Source organism: Pararge aegeria, chromosome 4, assembly GCF_905163445.1.
Source record: "Pararge aegeria chromosome 4, ilParAegt1.1, whole genome shotgun sequence".
Classification (NCBI taxonomy): domain Eukaryota; kingdom Metazoa; phylum Arthropoda; class Insecta; order Lepidoptera; family Nymphalidae; genus Pararge; species Pararge aegeria.
This window is the reverse complement of record NC_053183.1, coordinates 9,438,759-9,453,840: the sequence shown is the minus strand read 5'-3', so window position 1 is coordinate 9,453,840 and position 15,082 is coordinate 9,438,759. Positions and strand designations below refer to the sequence as shown.

The 15,082-nt window shown below is 35.3% G+C and overlaps 1 protein-coding gene across 5 annotated transcripts in view; it reads left to right on the top strand.

Annotated features, from left to right (window-relative positions):
• LOC120623219 overlaps positions 1-15,082 on the top strand; it is an 87,232-nt gene that overhangs the window by 50,348 nt on the left and 21,802 nt on the right. For all 5 annotated transcript variants that reach the window (XM_039889111.1, XM_039889110.1, XM_039889108.1 and 2 more), the window contains 2 exons: positions 5,744-5,861; positions 10,348-10,430. In XM_039889111.1, the coding sequence (XP_039745045.1) occupies positions 5,752-5,861; positions 10,348-10,430 (193 nt within the window). In that variant the 5' untranslated portion in view covers positions 5,744-5,751. The remainder of the gene's footprint in view (positions 1-5,743; positions 5,862-10,347; positions 10,431-15,082) is intronic.

Below are 15,082 nucleotides of genomic sequence, written 5' to 3'. Positions count from 1 at the left end.
TGGACTCGATGCATTTGCCAAAATTGAGATTGGATGAGATGTTGACACCCAAGAGCTCAATATGGTCGCTAATTGGAACGGATACACCCCGGAAAGTGGGAGCCAAGGTGAAAGGGCTCTTTTTTGCGGAAAATAAACACGACTGCGTCTTGGCAGCATTGAACTTAACCAAATTGGCGTCACCCCAATCAGACACCTCTTTTAGAGTCAAGTTAATACGCTCCACCAAGGACTCTCTATGCTCAAGGATATCATTAGCACTGGCCCTAGGGCTGGACAAGTACCTCTCCGTAACGGTGCTGTGATCAGCGTACCCAAAAAGATTGGGATTCAAAAGATATATATATATATATATATATATACTTTATTTTCAATTATAAAAATTTCTTTTACAATCCTTTCAGTAGCAGCTATATATAAATATCTTTATTCACTGCTTTTATCTTTCTAATCTAAACAAGCTTATTTGTTTTCGTGTTCGAACAACATCTCTGTAATTTGCTTAAGTGATTTCTACCGTACGTTACCAATTGTATGCGAAGTTCCATTTGCGAGTAATAAAAGCGTTTGCAAGTGTTTCATTAACTGAATAAGCGGTGATTTTGTTGTTTATGTATACGTGTTAGCATTTACACCAGGTGCTACGAGTAGGTGCGATGAATTATGATCTCACCTATTGCTCACTTTGATGCGTTGCACCTATTTAGGTTTTATACGTAGGACACTTGTATACATGACCAGTTAGTAGAAAGAGTATTGTTACTTTTTAAGATTCGAAAATAAATTTAATTAATTTTAATTCTCATTTTAGCGATTATACAGATGGAAGTATTGACCAATTTGAATGCTGTTTTAATTCAAGGAGTGCTGAAATCGCGATGGTAGGAATATAGCTCTGTTTGACTAGTTTATCTTCAGTTTAGTCGTTCGATGGTAATCAGCTATTTTCCCAGGTGGTGCAGGAATTTTAAAATTAAGAAAAACAGCATTCAAATCGGAATTATTGACGAATTTGAATATTGTTTCTATTCAAGGGAGTTCTAAAATCGCGATAGTAGGAATGCTAAATGGTACTCGTAGCTCTGTTTGACTAGTTCAGCTTCAGTTTATTCGTTTGATGGTAATAATCAGCTATTTTCTCAGGTGGTGCAGGAATTTAGACTAGTATTATGATACTTTTATTGAATTTTAATTTAATTATTTTTTAAATACCAGCTGACTCCTACAATCATTGTATGGACCAGCTACGTTTTTAAAAACTTTAATAGATATATATCACTAGTATTGCAAGATCCGGTATAAGAAATATATGCCCCCATCATAAATAATATGATTTTGTATTGTTATTATATTGTGATTAATATTAATATCTTTTAACTGGTCCTTTTGCGGATGCGTTCTTTAGCAATATAAACGAAATGAAAATGAAATTTATTGTTAAAATATGATAATGCGACAATAGTATAAAAAGATTCCAATCCAAATATAAACCAATTTCAGAATACACTATCATATAATTTGTCAATTACGCAAACAATGTACTTCAAATTTAGAGTCTTAAAATAATTACTCTTTACTAATATATTCCTTTCCCTTTTTCCTTTTTAAAATCTCGCCAAATCATCCCAAACGCCCGATGTCACCTTTCACGCTATCCTTTCTTCTTTTTTCCCCGCGTCGCTTTAGTCGCCAGTCCTTCCAACTTTCCAACGTGCCAGCACCTTCTTATCAAATATAAATACTCCAAATCCATTACTGTTTTTATCAAAAGGATTCATTTTATTGATTTGCATATCATCTCGTATTGAGAATCTAGCTTAGAATGGCATTTATCTGTGACGAAAATTTAAGTAACCTTACAGTAGTTTAGTGATTTTCGCGCGAAATTAGGTCTAGGGGCAGGGAGAAAAATGGAAATTTAAGATGCCATACCATGACTTTCTTGAAATAAGGATTAAAATTCTGAAACAATAATTTTTATTAAAGTACTGTAGAAATTAAAGTACTGTTTTAAGCGATGGTAGCATACCCCCTTTGTAAATGTACTTTAGTACCTGCTCTAAAATCGTACGTACCTACAATAAACAATACAAGGAAATGAGTACACAGGAATCATAATATAAAAATATCGATTGCATAATAAGCTGTGTATTTACTATGTACAAACTACGACGCGGCGTACTATGGACTGTTATTGTATTATTTTATTTACTACTAATATCATATTACTACACAACTCCGGCATGTTAATCAGTAGAGTCTTAAAGGTCGAGACAGATTGGGACGCAATATATGCGATGCAACATGGGAGAAATCGTGAGCACACTTCAACTTGTGCCATGTATTCAGCGTAAGCTGGAATCAGACTCCGTTGTAATTTTGCAAAAAACTATTTGTTTATGACGTGCTACGAGTTAGTTCTTAAAACCCACTAGTCACACGCATGGGATAGCCTACGAACATCCTCCCCACCAGTGGCGTGCATACGGGGTAAGCACAGGATATGCTCTCAGCAGGCAGATATAAAATTTAAAAAATCTCTAGTACGGGTTATAAAATCGTAAGGATAAGCTAGGCCAGACTAGGATAGGATGTAAGAGTTATAAAACGACTACCCTAAAGTTTTTACTGGAGATTTCTTTTTTTTTCATTTTATATTATCTGCATACCCCGTGCATGCGCTCTATGCACGTCACTACCGTCCACCTAATAAGTGTGTTTCTATTGCATAGTTTTGATTTAAAATCATGAGTCCTAATGTGTTGCATAAGTTGCGTACGTGAGACTTATCTATCTCTAGCTTTATTGCCTTTGTTTATTATGCAATGCTTATGCGCGCCTAAACTATAATATACAATACAAGTTGTGTACCTAATTGTACATTGTTAACTCGAGATTTGAACTTCAGATTTTCTTGCGCGCCCTTACGTAAAATACTAGAGCTTTATAACATTTCTATAGCGATTAGTAATATTTAGATAGAGAGGTAGTTCCTGTCATAAGTTTTTGCCCGCCTTTAGTCCGCTGTAATTTTCTATTTATAAAAATGCCGCGGGACCCAGACTTTGGTTCTCCGAGCAAAATGTCTTGGATATCCATCTGCAGAATGCAACCAACCTGTATGCAAAATTGAGCAAAATCAAAATCAGAAGTAGCGGTAAAGCTTATAAGAATAGGGGAGATAGGTTATATTTCTAAAGTCCAGTTTGGTTATCGAGATAAAAGGTATCCTATGTCCATAACGAGGATGCGAAATGTTTTGTGCCAAATTACGTCCACATCGGTGAAGGTACAAAACCGTCTTACAAACACACATACTCCCTTTTACATATATAACCTTATCATGGATGCAAAAAAGCGTAGAAGGGCAAGACCGAGAGTAAATATTCCTATTCATAGGGTCACTTTAATAAAATATCAATAGCTCTATGTAATCGTTTGAAGTATAACTTCTATAACAGAACATTATGCAATTTATAATAACAGCATAGTCAGCAGTCACCAGAGAGAGTAGGTCTGGAAGTAATGTCAAACATAACGGTGACTTTTACTTTAAACATTTTAAAATCTTATAGTAGGCACTAGCTGTTGCCCGCGACTTTGTCTGCGCTTGATTTTGTTTTTGATTTCAGGCATTTAATTTAGTTGTAAATCTAAAAAAATTAAAAGTATTTTGTATCGCTAAGCCTTAAATAAGGGATTTGCTGTTGTCCGCTGGGGAGTTCTGTCCTCTATCTACAACCAAATTCATACTCTACACAAAGTTTGGGCAAAATTAAACACATATTATAGCCTCTATAGTACATCGGTTATAATGTGTCGGAGTTATGGTGTAAAAACCTTAAACACTTTCATCCCCTCTCCCAAAGGAACCGAGCTTAATGTCGGAATAAAAAGTATCCTATATTACTTCTAACACTTCCAAGAATATGTGTACAAAGTTTCATGAGGATCGGTTAAGAAGTTTTTGCGTGAAAGCGTAACAAACAACTTACATTGATATTTATAATATTAGTATGAAGTATGATAATTTGCAATAAAATAAAATTGCGACTATAATCAAAGATCTAACCTATCCTATCTCTTAAGTTGGAGCAGACTCCACACGGTGTTCTAATTTAATTTAAAATCGGTTAAGTAGTTCAGGAGTCCATCGCGGAAAACATCGTGACGCGGAGATTTAAACTATAGTATGTATTGATCAGAATTAGACTAATTGAGTATCATAAATCGCTATTATGGGAAAAGTCATAGATCGTACAAGTACGTGAAATAAAAAGGACCACAAAGGTATGACAAGCATTTTTAGTGGCGTTAAAGTTTGCGCACTGCGAGTGACCAATTACAAGACACCTGCTTTTATAAAAAAATCTTTTTTCTTTTGTTAAATAATGCAGATTGGGAGACCTAGACCAAACGGTGTGGCCTAGCTTTAAAAAAAGTTCTGTAAAATTGTAGCGAATCCTTCACCGATCAGAATGTAGTATGTCAGGGCAAGGCCGAATCAACGCGTCCAGTCCGCGTCTGCCGTGGCATGCTTTACGTCAAATCACAAGACGCGCTGGTTTGAGCAGGCTTTGTGATTGGCCAAGTATATAAGCCAGTAGCCTTGTTTTGGCCTGAGCTTTAAGGCAAAATAAGGATTAACGAGTGGTTCAGAAAAAGTCTTAACCCAATAAAGGAAGCGATTTACAAGCTTTCGCCATTTTCTAATTTTAGTTAAAGCATAGTAGACTATTTGTGTATAACGAAGTTCTATCGCAGCTTGAATTATTTCACGTAGAGCTAAAATAAAGTGTTTTTGTATTTTCCTTAATTGCTCGTTCCTTGGATGAGTTCATGATACATTGCGTTCCAAGAATTCATCCTTCCTCATTTTTAAATGAAAAAATGCGGATGGTTGTTAATTATTAAAATACTCAATTCACTATTTATTAACACAAAGGAAACGAATCATGGAATTACGAGATCACTGACAATATATGATAAAAATAAATCAATTAAACGAATAAACTTTCAAAAAATACATTTATTGCACGACATCTATATTAAACGCTTAATAACACGTAGATATTTTAATAGAAAGCTAAGTTATGAGAAAGTGAATTCCTAGGCTTGATAACAAAAATTTAGTTTTTTTTTTCCTAACGTCAAAGGTTGTCTGGAAGAGATCGCTTTAGTGATAAGACCGCCTTTGCGCGCTCTATTTTATTTTTATTATTTTAAGTTTCTTCTGTATTTGTGTTTAATTTATATAAAATGTGTGTGTGCAATAAAGACTTAAAACATACAAAAATTGAGCATGTCAAGAAAATTGCAGCAAGCAAAATTCATTATTTGGCGTGCTAGGAAATATATTATATATCATAATTAGAGTTAAGTTACAATAGTAGCTTGTGTTACAAAAATTTAATAAACAGTCGGTAGAAACAAAAGTATAGTGGTAATAATTATCATTCAAAACGTATTTTTAATTTATTTTATTAAAACGATTGCGATCAATCTTGATAGGTTCATAACTGTTGCTTGTTAAAGTTCCCACCGAATCGGAACTTAGGCGGGTTGAACCTCGGGGCGTAGTTATGAATTTTATTTATCCTATGTAAACATCACTTACATATAACTTTAAGCCACCCAGATCAATAAGAAAACTGGTATAGAATCTAAATCGTGTTTCATTAATTCCAACCTGTGACGTCGTTTTTGTGTGTACGTTAATCTAAAATTATTTTTTTTGTTGCAGTTTTTGAAATGCTGGTATGCGCTCGGCAGTGCGCGCGGCGAAAATCTCTCATCCTCACATTTGGAGAGTTCTGCGTTTTTGCGGCGGAACTGCGACGGTGCTCAAGACAGACGAGACAGTAAGCATGGACTGTTTTTGTAATTGAACTACTATATATAACACTGAAAGATCGGAAGATGGATACCTAAGAACTACAAAACCTGAACAATATCACATAGTCAAAATATTAGAAGTTTAAATAGCATTGTTTTTTTCAAATACAATTGAGCCCTTGACTGCAATCTCACCTGATGGTAGGCGATGATGCAGTCTTCGTCACCCGCGCATCGTTAAATCGCTTGTTAATACTATGTTGGAGTATGAGTCGGAAATTATAAATTCTCAAATTATTTTATTTTCTGTTGCTTTGGGCTATTCTGATCAATAGGCAAACAAAACATCACAACTGTGTTCATCGATAACAGAATATTCTTAAATTTTGTTTCGTTTGGACATTACACAGTTACCTACGCTTCAAAATTCTGTCACTGATATGGATAAGTGTAAACTCATACAAATTGTGTGTCATAATTTTTACCTCCGCCTCTGAATGATCACTGATCCTGAAATTTAAAACCCCTATTCTGTTACCTAGCGTAATTACCAAAAAACCCTTAGCTTTAGTTATAAGTAATAGCTGTCTGGGCATAGTTTCATTTGTCGGAATAATTAAATTTTAAGAGCGATGGTGTAAGGGCGTCTCCTTTTGGATGTGTGAAGAGAGCAGAACTTCGCAGGGCATGCAAGGATGCATGCCCTGCGAAGTTCTGCTCTCTTTATAGACAATAGTTTTAAACTTACCATCAGATGGGTCATCTGCTTGGCCCGTCAATTATTCCTATATAAAAAAATTTAGCTCTTGCGCTAATGCGCGACTCTTAACTCCTGCGCATACGCACTTGTTTAAAGTATGTACTACCCGGTACCTGCTGTTAATTTACCTCAAGTGTCTATTTATTGTAAACATGTTGTTATCATAATATTAAGTCATTCTATTGTGCAGAATAAATCCGTATCCGTAATCCCAATGACTAAACTGCAATAAAATAATCACCCAGTTGCAAGTAATGACCGTGCTGATGACCGCAAACATAATTGAGCTTTTCTCATGCTCACTTCCGGTTAGGTCCGTTATATATCTAACAATAAAATAACCTAACCTAACCATAAGTGCGATGATATCCTAGTTGTCGGGGCCACCTAGCTAGATCCCCGGCAAGCATCTCTTTAACTTGTAAGAGTTATGTTTTTTGTGAAAAATTGTGAAGGAAGACATCCTGCGGAAACCTCCATGCCTAAGAGTTCTTAATAACGTTCTCTAGGGTTGTGAAGACTACCAATCCGCACTTGGCCAGTGTGGTGGACTACGCCCATAAGGATTTTAGCCGTAGTCCACCGCACACTCTAAAATAGAGGTGTCGAACTCAGTCCATCCAAAGGGAGGTGTGAACCACTTGGCAATCACCGCAGATTGTATACATTATACTTAATGAATAATTATTATTTTGTTCCGTTTTAATTTAGATTAAAACAAAGCTGAAGATCTTAAATCAAGATAAAAGATAATCGAATTCCGTGACTGGAATATAAGCTCTGCCATGCTGACAGCGTGTTAGAAATAATAATAAATAAACAATACAATGCTTAAGACCCTATGAAAAGTAAGAATTATACTATCGTAGGGGTTAAAAGTAGCCTAAGTATGTGTTAATCCAAGGTATCTAAATTCCAAATTTCAGTAAAATACTTTCGAGTACCTAGTCTTTGCGTGAAAGAGTAACAAACATCCATACATCCTTAGAAACTTTCACGTTAACCATTTAGTATTTTATTTAGATATAAAATAATGAATTAATTAAGCAATTGATTTATATATGGCTATAGACGTAAAAAAATACATCATGTACCTAGTTAGATTTAGATATTTAATACGTGCTTCTACTTCAGGAAGAGTGGATTAGATCATTGTTTAAATATAACGTTGTATATATTACAGATGACTTCCACTTGAGTTTTGTTCAGATGTAATGACAGCTTTATACATAGTAATAAGACAGGCATTTTAGCTATTTGCGCATAAAGTCTTGGCAGTAAAACAAATTGTAGACAAGAACGGAGAACGGATAATTGTATTAAAATAATATCAAGTATTACATAATGATCTTAAAGCGTAACATTTAGAATCAAATTGAGGAATGTCTGACCTGAAATAAAGGTATTTCGTAATACATTCTAACAGATTGTAGGATGAAGAATATTTATGTTATTTGAACGAGCCAATTAAAGTTAAAGTTTGCATTAGACTATTTAACGTACGCGGAATAAGTCGCGAAGAGCCGCCAGTTACTAGCTGTTTGTTTTTGTTTTAAAGCAAATTTTTAAGTTGTTTATACTTGTAATGAAATCTGGTGTAGTTTTTAAAAACAAAATTCCAATTAACCCATAGCCTGTAATATATACCGCAAAAGTACATACATCATGGCGATACGAGTTTTTAACAAGCTGCCAGATAATATAAAATATCTCCCTATCTTCAAATTGAAAACAGTTTTAAAAAATTGGTTGCTTGCTAAAGCCTATTACTCTTTAAATGAATTTTTCGATGACAGTTGACGTGGAGACTGTTCTCTGGATCTGTTTAGTTTTAATTTATCTGCCTCTAATGATTTTTACTTTTTTTTTTTTCTTGTTCAATTTTGTTAAATTATTAATCTCTTAATAAAATCTTATACCTATATATATTTTGTCACTGATTTTATATTGTGATTTTATGTTGTGATTTTTAATTTTATACTTATTTAATAATATAATTGTACGTCCGGCTGTGGGTTTACTGTTTTGAATACATTTCTAGGCCTTGTCAACTGCCTTTCTATGTGTAAACAGTAAACAATAAAATTATATTCTATTCTATTAAGTTTTGTTAAAGAGTGGGCCTTAAATTTTTGAAACTCGCGATAAATTGTACTTTAATCGTCCGATTAGAATAAATAAAAATAATAGTTAAAAAAAATTATTGTAAAAAAAGCGTGGGGTGCATGGTGTCAATAGTTATAAATACTTTATTGACAGATATTATAGTTTGAATCATTTGATTCAAACTTTGTATATGATCGTTCAATGTAGGACAAAATCGAGCTCAAAGGAGTCGGTTACGAACATACATACAGGTGAAGCTAATAAAAGCGTGTTAAAAAGGTTTTTACCGCAATGTATGCTAAATGACCTTGATAATAGAACTATTTATTGGAATAAGAATTAATACTACGATACTAACTGCGACACTTTTGATCTAATAAAATTTTAGAACACAAATTTGCTATTGCGACTTACCTTTGATATTCATTTCCTCGCGGACTTTTTTGTAGGTAATAATGAGTACTTTAATTATATAATACATAAGATTAATGTTTCATCAAAAATACGAAAGTGCGTTTGTTTGTTTGTATTTCTGTAGTGATAAATAGGGATGGAGTAGGTTATAAGTAAGTGACTTAATAGTACCTACACTATCAAATACTAGCAAAGAATATTCCGAACGTTACAGCATCCGATTTGATCATAAATAACTATACTAAGTATAATGGCATAATTAGTGTCCTCCGTGTACGCTTCAAGTGCAGCATGAATCAGTTTAATTCTGTCGATGACGTGCTCAATGGACGGCAGTAGGTACAATGCGTACCCGGTCTTGAACCGCCGTAGCGGCCACCGCTGCCGTTGCCGAGAACGCGAGCTTTGACCCTTTAGTGTCGCGTAATATTTTGGTCATGCATGTCTTTGTTACGACATAATGTTGCTGCAAAAAGCTCTAGAACAATGACGGGTAACCTGCAGTACGAGCTCCTTTAGCAGACTCCTACATCCATGCATACAAATAAATAAAATATTACAAGTGTATAACAAAACAACAGCTATCTATTAATGCATATGAGTTATTAACATATTATGCACATACAGTAATTATCACTGGATGTCTGTCTGTCTCTGCTTGTTCCGGTAAATCTCTGAAAGTGCTGGACCTATTTTGAGAGGACTCCAAAGGACAGGCTTTTGATTATACAACGGTCATGCTGGGCTGCTTTTATTTCAAAAACCTACTTCTTATGGGGTAAAATGTCGGGTCGGAAATTGTATGAGATACCTACGCATGTCACGGCCATTTAAATTTAGAAGGTTTTTTTTTTCTAAAATCTCACCTAACTGAAAGTGCAGTTGTTGCCTAAGATGGGACGCGCTTGCCTAAGATGCCTATTGATTCTTGTTTTAAACATGCCCAGGTTGTAAGAATTAGGAAACACAGAACTCGGTAGGTGCGTTTTAGGGTGCTACAACCGCAGGGGTTTTCGAAAACTATAGGGCTAAAACGGGGGTTAGGGTAGGTAATTCCTATGTTTTTTGAAGTTAGCGGAGTAAATCGTTTTTTTAATCAAAATAATTTCGGCGCGGCTTGCGCCTTAGAGTTTATATGTACATAACAATCAACACTCTTACATGTTTGTGTTAAGTTAATTTCTCTGTGGCTTCATAAATCGTGCATTTATGTGTGCATCTTTTGTCAACAGAACACCAAATAAGCCGGAGTCACCTGTGTGGAGCATAGAAAAGGAATTTCGGGATAAGGAGTCCATTTGTAAACATGTTAACGGTAAGAATATGGATTTTATTTTAGCTATAAAAGCAGAGAAGAATTGGAGCGGCCTTATGCCTCCCTATCAGGGGTACAGAATTCGATCACCACGGCACGCACCTTTTATATCTTCACGGAGTTACGTGCGTTTTAAACAATAAATTTATATCACATGCTTTTACGGTAAAGTTAAACATGAGGAAACTGCATGCCTGAAAGTTGTAAAGTCCAGAGACTTGTACCATGTAGTGGGACGGTAACGGGTTGATAATGTTAAATAGCTAGAATAGTTTTGAATTTAAAAGAAAGTTATAGCATCTTTGAATTCTAGATGTACTTCAATGCTGGGTGATCTGAAATATCTAATAATATTATTGCTATAGTTGAAGAAGAAAGATATACACACTTTAATATTTCGAAACAGTTGACAAAGCATCCTTTTTTATAGAGTTCGTTAGTCTATAATGACTATCCACCTACGGGAGTACGCCAACCAATTCGTTGGTGAAATTCGGTGACTAACGATCTGGAGCGTAGGTATAAGAGAAATAAAGATCGCTATTCTCTTCCGTGCGCGTAGGTACCTAACGACGTAGTGTACGTTTATATTTTGTCTTGCGGAAGGTCGACGTTGAGACGCCATCGTCCGTCACTGCCTGATTGAGGCCGTACATATATTATACTTAATACTTTTCATTTATACTACTGAAGGGCTATATATTGAATACATTATTTAACAGTATTGTTGAATTTAGCGAGGAAGTTTGCAATGGCAAACTATAAAGATAGTTATTGTTGATTGACGTGAAATTCAGTTTTTCACAAACCGCGTGGGAACTATGGTTGCGGCGTGAAACTTCCATTCAAATTAGGGTTACAAACAAACCATTGACTATGGTCATCGGTGGCTAATAAAGGCTATTAGTCTGTTCACTTGTTTGTTTGTTACCTATGTACGCATGAAGTCGAAGGCAAAAGCTAAGATTTATTTAATTGTATTTAGTTGCTAATTTTCGTTTCAGAAAACTTATTAGAATTGGTCCGTTTTAGTGTATTATATTGGTTGTTTAAAGTTCTCAAAGATTGTATATTGCTAATATACATCCTATCCGAATCGCCGATTATGTGACTAACTTTCCGCACGGTATCAATCCAGAAATACTCTTAGCGGCATCCCCGCGTGCAGTGGCCGGGTCGGACATAAGTTCACTGTCGTTGCGCCCACACCGGTTCTGTCAGCCATTGATGCGGATGTTGTACTCTTAATACTATAGACTTTACAATAAAACCAAGCTTACTCGATACCAGTATTGTATTATTTTTTTATAGTAATAAATTAATTGACCGACCGAGAAGTTGGCCTGATGGTAAGTGGAAAGCCATCGCCTATAAACAGAGCAACACTTCGCAGGACATGCAACATGCCATCCATCACTTTATTGCCCTTTATGCCTGTAATTCCACCTCGATAGTTAGATGGTCAAGTGTTTTATTTCCAAATATCTTTTTCAGGTGATTGTTTAGAGCAAGTATGCATTATAATCCAATCACTGCTGGCAAGACTGTAGATGCATGTTGTGTTTGGCACAATATAAAAGCCACAACACAATTAAAGCAATTCTTCTGCAACAGGCATTTTACTTTTGTGTGTTATTAAAATTATTTTTGTAAATCTATGAGGAGACAAATAATTCCACCTCCACGGACGAGCTCTGTCACTAAAAGCTCTACTTCTACTAAATGCGTTTAATCGCTCAAGTGTGTTTGTTGGTTTGCCTTTACTTTACGCCCTAACATATCCAACCAATCGACTTAATTTTTGGCATAGAGTTAGATGAAGGGACGGAAAGTCATCATTTTGTGGGAAAGTTCCCACGGGATTTATAAACGATAATGAACGAGCTAACGAGAGACCCGTGCGAAAAAAGAAAGCCTGATCTTGAAGTAGCTTATGTACATCTGATTTAGTTTTGGTTCTGAGTATTGCCAGTTTGTTCACAACGTTTATCCGAGACGGCCGATTGGCGCATTCTGCAGCGACCCTGCTTTCTGAGTTCAAGGCCGTGGGTTCGATTCCCACAACTGGAGAATGTTTGTGTGATGAACGTGTGATGATGGTTATTTATCTCAAGAACAATTATGACTATTAAATAATGTAGAATGCAATATGTTGCTGATGTTTTTGATTTTTTAAACACAAACAAAATGCAATGAGTTCGCAATTTGAATCGTCCAGTGCGTAGGGAATCCGTGGGCTGACGTCATCGCGCGGCGCATCTTTGTTTATTAACAGAGTACATTTAAGTCACAATGATCGTAAAAATATGACGATGTTTTTTGTTTACACATTGTCTACCGGTCTCAAGATAGTTATAGGTACTTACTACGTCTTGGTTATCAAATCTTGCAAGTTTATAGCTACGAAGAGCACTTAGCTCCTATGATCTTTTTGCATTGCCTTTTACTCCAGACCTTTATCTTGTAACGGAAAACGGAAAAAAATTGTATCTGCTCTATATACTAATTCTTTCCGTTTCGTTTCACAATCTTTTTTATACAGACTACAATTTCTTAAGAAAAATAACGATAGCTGTAGGTAGCTGTAATAGTTTACATTATCGTAGAAGGACTTACGAGTTGTGCCTAGTCTGTCTATGGATGGATGGATTTAAAAATTATACTCGTACCTATATGCTATCTCATTCCCTTAATTCAGTAACGATTCATTTTACGTTCTTTTCAGCAGTATTCCAAAAACTGGGTTGAAATGTAATGTTACGTACCTCATTACTTAAATCGATTGATTGAGATCAACTGCTGGATATAGGTCTTTTAGAGATATTCACAAAATCTTTGGTCCTAGGCAGTTTCCAGCAGCACCCAGCGACTCGATAAAATGGCGTCTGTCCACCTCGTTAGGGGCCGACCAAGGCTACGTTCACCTGAAACGGGTCGCTATTCCAGCACCTTGGGTTCCCAACATCGGTTTTGCCGAGCTATTTTCCTCGCCCATTTCTAATTTACACGCACGCTGATCTGTGTAGGTAACTGTAGTTCGTCAATCGTCATCGGTCCACTGAGCTTAACTATGTTTAACTTTATTCAAATCATATAAGTGGGGTTGTTGCTTTTTTGTGTCTTACTCAAACACCATATGTCAGTCCGAAAGCAAATTCGACTGTGATGCATTTTAACGTCGATGACACAATCAAATGTTATGAATATGGTTTGTAATTCGGTTTCCTTGGTGGTAATGTCTAAATTTGTACGTTTTGCGTATTCAATGTTCCGGTATGATCATGATATTATATTTTTGTATCACGTGTTCGGAATTACATTCGAGGAGCAGGAAGCACTTGTGTTACAAGCGAAATCATGATTACTGATACAAAATAGTCATTAAACGTAAATTAAGCAAATATTTATTATTAACTAGCTGTTGCCCGCGACTTCGTCTGCGTTTGATTTTGTTTTTAAAGTATTCAGTATCGCTAAGCCTTAAATGATTATAGTAGTATATATATATATATAACATGTGACTATCAATTAATTATAGACAAATAATTTGCAATAAAATAAAATTGCGACTATAATTAAAGATCTAAGCTATTAGCTATCCTATCTCTTAAGTTAGACCAGACTGCTCACGGTGTGCCAATTTAATTTAAAATCGGTTAAATAGTTTAGGAGTCCATCGCGGACAAACATCGTGACAGGAGATTTATATATATTAAGATTATACTTATAAGTTGTTCCATTGTAATTCTAAATTTGACGGATTTAAATAGACATGAATTTTGTCAATAAAAGATTTGTTAAACAAGTGCATAAAATAAGTTATTATATCAGCTACATTTATAAGTCGAAGATAAAATTGGTTTTACCGAATTCGACCGATTTCTACGCTATTGGCTTTCACTTAGCAAGGAATATAAACAGTGATCTTTCTTTACAACAAAAGGATCGGATTATAATACTAGTTACGCATAATTGCATTTTTCATGAAAAAGTTAGATACTGGGACTTGAGAGTTTTTAACGAATATTATTTATCCTGATGATACCTATGAACACACGTTTATGCACAAGATCATAAGAATCAGTTTCAGCCTGCTTAAACCGAGTATAAGCTGTAAACAAAACTTTATATGAAGGATATTTTGTACGTTATCGTTAGTTGAATTACTGATACTAATCGATTTATTTGTAGATATAGCTACAAGTAAAAGAAAACGGGTTTAAAATTTCTTAAAGTATCATACACACTCAATTATTTATTGCGATTTATGCAAATTGCGTTGTTTTTGCGTCAAGAATTCTTGAAGCGTTAAACGTTTACACATAATTTTAAAACAATACGGATAAAAGGGCTTAGTTCCGCATAATGTTGTAACGCAAATGTAAACAAACTCAAATAAACCGCGGGCGTGGCCTTCCCGCTCTTCCGCACCAACTATAAACAGAGTGCGGAAACACTGCAGTGCTGTGTGCCTGGAACAGATGCACCAAACTTAATCACAGACACACCAGACTTAATGTTTCTTTGGTGGAAACACGATTTACTAGAATATACAATATATATACAAGAGGCGGTAGGTAATAGCGCAGTGGGTAAGAGCTCGAGTTCACTTTCGGGGGACCGAGTTCGAATCCAAGCACGCACCACTAAAT